A 6,261-nucleotide genomic window follows, 5' to 3' on the forward strand; every position below is an offset into this window, starting at 1 on the left:
ACCTAGCATTCTAGTTAATTAAGATCCAACCTAGGCCGAAGAAGTCTAATACCATGTAGAAAAGGATTTTCCTTAATTATGAAAATGTACAGTAGAACGATATTTATACAGGGATTACAAAGGTAACAGCCCTATACTAATTACAGCGTAAATTACGGGCTCATTTGAGGGTACTTTTTAAAATAACTAAAAACGCTTTCGGTGAAAACGTTATGAAAACTAAAAATCTAAGTGGATCTAGAAAAAGTACTTAAGTGCTTCTTGCAAAAACCACATATCTGGTGCTTCTTTCAAAAAACACTTCAAATACTATTGAAACCCAAAATCAATTTCACCAAAAGCTTTTTCGACCATTTTAAAAGCACTTCCCAACGAGCCCTACAAATAATTGTCATAACAAAAGCTGTTACAAAACTCATTGAATTGATGATAAATGTTGCAACTCGCTAACAGAAACCATTTGCAGTCGATAAACAACTATTGCTAAAAGAAATCGAACTCCAGATAATTATCAGAACCCTTTTGAACGGGAGAAGCGATTGTGGGGGTGGGAGGAGCCTTCTCCTTCTCGCTTGATGATGCTGTTGGGGCTGGTATCCGCTCAATCTCAACAGGCTTTGGGATATCCGGTGGGGTAGCACAACGTATCAATGCCCAATTTACACCTTCAAAGAAGGGATGTTGCTTAATCTCAGTTGCCCCTCGTTTATATGCCAATCTGTGCTGCGGTTCCTTAACAAGCAATCCCCTTATGAGATCCCTTGCTGCAAAACTGACAACTGGTGATTCTGGAAACCGGAGAGGTTGACCCACAACATTGAACAATGTTGCACGATTCCCGGAACCTTTAAATGGAGTTTTACCAAACAACAGCTCATATAAAAAGATTCCAAAAGTCCACCAATCAACAGCACTTCCATGACCTTCCCCCTTGATGATCTCAGGTGCCAAATATTCATGGGTTCCAACAAATGACATAGACCTGGCATCAGTTGGCTCAGCAATCAGCTCAGGTAATGGTCTAACTTGGTTTCCTATTTCGTTTTTAGATTTTTTGTCCTTCTTGGACTTGCTAGAAAACAGACGTGGTCCAAAGCATGTTGTAGGAGCTACACAGGATGGTTGGATACAGGAAGGTGGCTCAATGCAAGCTGGCTGGACACAATACACAGGGTTCTTGCGCAAGGGTTCAAACTCCATTGATGCTGTTTTGACAAGAGTTGGACTAACAGCACAACGGAGGGAAAGATCAAAGTCAGAGAGCATTATATGACCATCTTCCCTCACTAGCACATTTTCCGGCTTAAGGTCACGGTAGACAATCCCAAGCATGTGGAGGTATTCCAGAGATAGCAGGACCTCAGCAACATAGAATCTGCAAGCTCCAAATGAAAATCAACTTGTTACAATCAAAAGCTATGCACATGTACTATTTTAGTCCTGGCGACCACAAGATCATTGCTCAAATTGATTGAAGCAATTGTTTGCAGAAACCAAGATACATTTAGACTGATTACATCAAAACACATCAGCACTGAAACCCTTAATTTTTTAACATAATATAAGTCATCCCCCCCCCGCCGCCCCCAAATTGCCACATGAATGTACAAAGAAATATCTTTTAAGATAGAAAAGCAAATGGCAAAGGCCATAGCCTATCAGTAGCTCAATATCAATTATAGTCTTGCTTCATTTAATGCCTTTACATGATAACCAAGAGCATTTTCTATAAGTGTTTAACTTGGAGCATTTTCAGTATACAATGTTTGGTTAATCACCTATGGCTAAAAGGTAAAACCACATCCTCATTGAGGATTGACTTGCTGCAGACAGACTCTATATAATCTACATAGGCCTGACACAAAGCTTAAATATAGGACATTATCTGAAAACTTTCATTTCAATTTTCAAAACAAAACCACACAATCTAGTTTACCAAAATAATCTGGGATGATATGAAGATGAAACAAAAGATTCTTGTGAAGCAAAATGAAGAGAACCACATAAATGTGTGCAATTTAAATGAACATACTTTACTGCCTGCTCAGAAAAATGCTTCCCTGGCTGCCTCTGCCTGAGAGTGTGCAAGTCTCCTCCAGGACAGAACTCCATTACCAAGCATGAAAACTTGTCTGTCTCAAAGTGGGTATATAATGTTGGAAGGAAGGGGTGATCCAGAGATTGCAGTATCTCTCTTTCTGTCTGAGCCCGAAGAAGCTTTTTACGACTTGCTAGAGACCCTTTGTCCATAACTTTCATTGCAAAATAACATTTTGTTCCACTCAGCTCTGACAGATAGACACTTCCAATATCCCCACAGCCTAACCTCTTCAGCAGTCTGAAATGACCCAGACCCAGAGCCCCATCTCTAGTTCGGACAGCTTGAATAGCTTCCCATCTCAAGTCATTTGCTTTGTGAGGTTTGCTGATGCTGCTACTAAAGCTGCTACAGGTGCTCTCATCACTCACATCACTGCCAGTGCTTCCTCTACACATACTGCTCTTGCCACTCTCAACAAAATCAACTCGATCACTAATCTTAGCACTTCCACTGGTCTTGGCAAGGCTGCTTGTTCCATCGCTCACTTTGGCCGAAACTGAACTGTCCTTCACACTTCCATACTCTGATGTCTTCTTTTCTTGATCAACAGAACTTTCAAGTGAGCCTCTAGTCTCATTTGCAGTAGAATCTATTTCCCTTGTTGCCTTTTCAAGGTTGGATGACATTGACAATGAAATCGAATTCAATTTACTAATCAAGGAATCCGCAGATCCTTGTTCATTAGAATTTGTTGACCTTTTATTATCAGAAGCGTCTACTGCAACCTGCTTTGATGAGTTTTGTACAGATTTTGGTAATTGCTCCGGGAGCAATTGCCTGAGATCATTAGTTTCTACCGTCTGCCCACCAGCTGCTTTCTGTTGCATTCTTGAGGAAGCTCTGGTACCAGATTTTGAGGCCATCGGATTTCAGAGGTAATGGGGGTTATCAAGCAAACTGAAAAATTTCATTGCCCTCCCCCACTCTGGGCAACATTGTAAGCTCCATTAGCAGCCCACATAGTCCCTTCAGATGCGATACATGTATACCTTGTGTATCCTTTCAAATCGGAATTGAAAAGAAAGACATTGACTGCAATCATTAGACAACCAGCTCCTTCAAATGACCTCAGGAAGTAGATCACACAATTGGTAAAGCATTTAATCAAGCAGAGAAGGACATGCAGATTGCAGAGGCACCCCTGACAATGGAGGATCAGATGATGTTGATTCACACAGATATTAATGATCAGATAGAGTGCATTAGCCACCCCCTTTACCCTTTTACGCTTTACCCACCCTCCAATACATATACAAGGAAGAGGCAGAACAAAAATTACAATTAAGGAAATTGAAAAAGAAACTGAAGAATTGAGTGATATTAGCATAAGCAGCAAGTAAATTCAGGTAACCAGATAATGCAGTTTCTTTCTAGTGTCTAGTTTTATAGAGAAATAGTAGTAGGCGTTTCGTTAGAAATGGAAAATATTAGCATAAGCAGCAAGTAAATTAAGTTGATGAATCATGAGGGGACAATTACATAGAGCCCAGATCTATAATCTCACAAAACCGAACCCTTCAGCCAAAACCAAGATAGATCCAAAAGCACAGACACACCCAGATGCAGAAAGCAAGTCTAGTCTACAACGCATAGCCCATCAACGGAAAAGGAAAAGTGTGTCTGTGAGAGAGAGAGAGAGAGAGAAGGGCAAAAAGGATTACCTGAATTGAAGGATCAGAGTAGAGGAGGAGGAGGAGGAGGAGGAGGCGGCTTTGGTTTGGCAACGGAAAAGGAGAGGCGCTGTAGAAAGCGCGCAGCTCACAGCATATCAGTTGATGCTTGTGGGGAGAGCAACTGAGGGAGCAAAAGGGAAGCTTGCTTGATTCTTTCAGAGAGAGAGAGAGAGAGAGAGAGAGAGTAATAAAACAGACAGACTGGGCCTCCTCCGCTTCTGCTGGTGGTCGACTATTAGATTTAGGCGGAGAAAGAGAGAAGTGTCAAAGAAAGAAAGCTTTAATATATTATTATATTATTTTTTTCTCATTGGGTTTTTTTTTTCCTCCCAAAAGTAAAGGGAAGGGTCCGATCACCAAACTGGTAAGAGTCGCGAGTCATGCTTGCCTCCCTCTGAGGCTCCTCCTGCCCAACTGCTTTCGTGCACTGCTTGAAAGCCGAGCCCCCACACCTCACTGTTTTTCTTTACCATTTTCTAGTTTCCAATTTTGTACTATAAATAAACTCCATCTTGCTGCGGAGACTTTCTATAATAATCATTGTATGAGCTGTAGGAATATTTGAACGGTTAGATTCAGATTGTCAAAATTTGGACATGACATGAAGACAATATACGTTAGCGACGTAATATACATGAATTATTTGATTTCAAATTCAATTAAGAGTGCATACAACACAATGAATATATTGATCAAATTATGTGAATTTAACTTAATACATTTTCCAAATCAAATGCATCTTGTAACATCCTACATCGTCCAAGGAAGTGATCCTTAAATGTATATTCTCATCTCTACCTAGCATGAGGCCTTTTGAGAGCTCACTGGCTTCGGGTTCCGTAGGAATTCTGAAGTTAAGCGAGAAGGAGGCCAGGTCACTCCCAGGATGGGTGATCCACTGGGAAGTTGCTCGTGAGTTCCCAAAAACAAAATCGTGAGGGAATGGTAAGCCCAAAGCGGATAATATCGTGCTACGGTGGTGGAGCGGGCCTAGGAAGTGGTCCCTCCCGGGCCGGGATGTGACGAATGGTATCAGAGCCTAACCCTGGTCGTGGTGTGCCGACGAGGACGTCGGGCCCCTAAGGGGGGTGGATTGTAACATCCCACATCGTCCGAGGGAGTGATCCTTAAATGTATATTCTCATCCCTACCTAGCACAAGGCCTTTGGGAGCTCACTGGATTCGGGTTCCGTAGGAATTCCAAAGTTAAGCGAGAAGGAGGCCAGAGCACTCCCAGGATGGGTAATCCACTGGGAAGTTGCTCGTGAGTTCCCAAAAACAAAACCGTGAGAGAATGGTAAGCCCAAAACGGACAATATCGTGCTACGGTGGTGGAGCGGACCCGAAATGTGGTGGACCTCGGGCGGGGATGTGACACATCTACTACACTAGAGTAAAACAAATATATGTAACACAGATCAAACATCTGGATCAATCTCCATGCAAAATAATTTGGTAACAAGAGAAGGTATACAACTAGGTTGATGTTTGCCTAATTTGGTACCTATTATGCCGTATCATATTCATATGGTCAATAAATTTAATGGTTGGTCGATGACTCGGGGATGAGAATGTTTGAGAACGTATGTATGTATTGTGTATACTAAAGCTATTATCTGATCGGGAGGATCAGAGCAATATTTGATAAGAAAAGATGTTAATTAGTACGTGTAGGGTTTGGTCATTTAAGGTTGTCAACTACGACTGATTAGATCGACACGCGCATCTTTTTCCTCCACATCCATATTTATTAATAACTCAGGAAATTATCTTCTTTGTTACGATATATGTGTGTGTGTGTTACGTGCATTTGTTGTTGCCACATCTACAAGGCAACAAGCAAGGCCCCAAAACCTAAATGCTATTTTTCTGATGGGACAAGCCATCTCATCAAACTCTCAATCTCTTTACCGTAATGCATATTCTTTTTTTTTTTTGTAAATTGTACTACTGTTTAGTTTTTTTATTTGCATGTATAATGTTTTAGGTTTGACTTGTATTGGAGACGAGTTTAATACCACATTATTATGACAAACCTATTACGTAGTTAAATTTAAAATTTTCACTTTTTAGTGTAAATATATAATTCGATTAAAAAAAGTAGTGGTTTGGATAAGTTATTCCTTGTGTTTGCTTATTAATTAGGAAAGCAAAAGATGGTTTTCACAACTGTATTTGGTCTCATTTGACTACGAAATCTTATCAATTAGTTTTTAACAAGGATAGTACTGTCAACACATGTTTTTTTTTTTTATCTCTCATGTATTTTTTTTGTTAATTTTTGTTCACCTACTTTAGTTCATTCGATTTGATGATAAAAATTGATTGAAATGTTTAAACAATAAAAAACAAAAATTGGTTCACATCATTCTTTTTGTTACTCCATTGATTAAAATCTTATTCATTTTTAATTTTTTATCAAGGTTCTTGGGTATTAATAACATCATTATTATTTGAATAATAAAATATTTTTATTTTTAAATATAT

General features: G+C 39.8%; 1 protein-coding gene across 4 annotated transcripts; it reads right to left on the minus strand.

Annotated features, from left to right (window-relative positions):
• Positions 1 to 329: 329 nt before the first annotated feature.
• On the minus strand, positions 330 to 4,272 carry LOC103422502 (serine/threonine-protein kinase D6PKL2). 4 transcript variants are annotated; one of them, XM_008360568.4, is made up of 3 exons: positions 3,763 to 4,272; positions 2,033 to 3,242; positions 330 to 1,375 (listed from the first exon to the last, which is right to left on the minus strand). In XM_008360568.4, the coding sequence occupies exons 2-3, from the start codon at positions 2,962 to 2,964 to the stop codon at positions 484 to 486; spliced, it is 1,824 nt and encodes a 607-aa protein (XP_008358790.3). In that variant the 5' UTR covers positions 2,965 to 3,242; positions 3,763 to 4,272; the 3' UTR covers positions 330 to 483. The 4 variants fall into 4 exon arrangements, with proteins under 4 accessions (XP_008358790.3, XP_008358791.3, XP_070662146.1 ...); XM_008360569.4 differs by having other exon boundaries at positions 2,033 to 3,133; positions 3,763 to 4,263; XM_070806045.1 differs by having other exon boundaries at positions 2,033 to 3,100; positions 3,763 to 4,222.
• Positions 4,273 to 6,261: the final 1,989 nt, after the last annotated feature.

This window comes from Malus domestica, chromosome 10, assembly GCF_042453785.1.
Source record: "Malus domestica chromosome 10, GDT2T_hap1".
NCBI classification, from domain to species: Eukaryota; Viridiplantae; Streptophyta; class Magnoliopsida; order Rosales; family Rosaceae; genus Malus; species Malus domestica.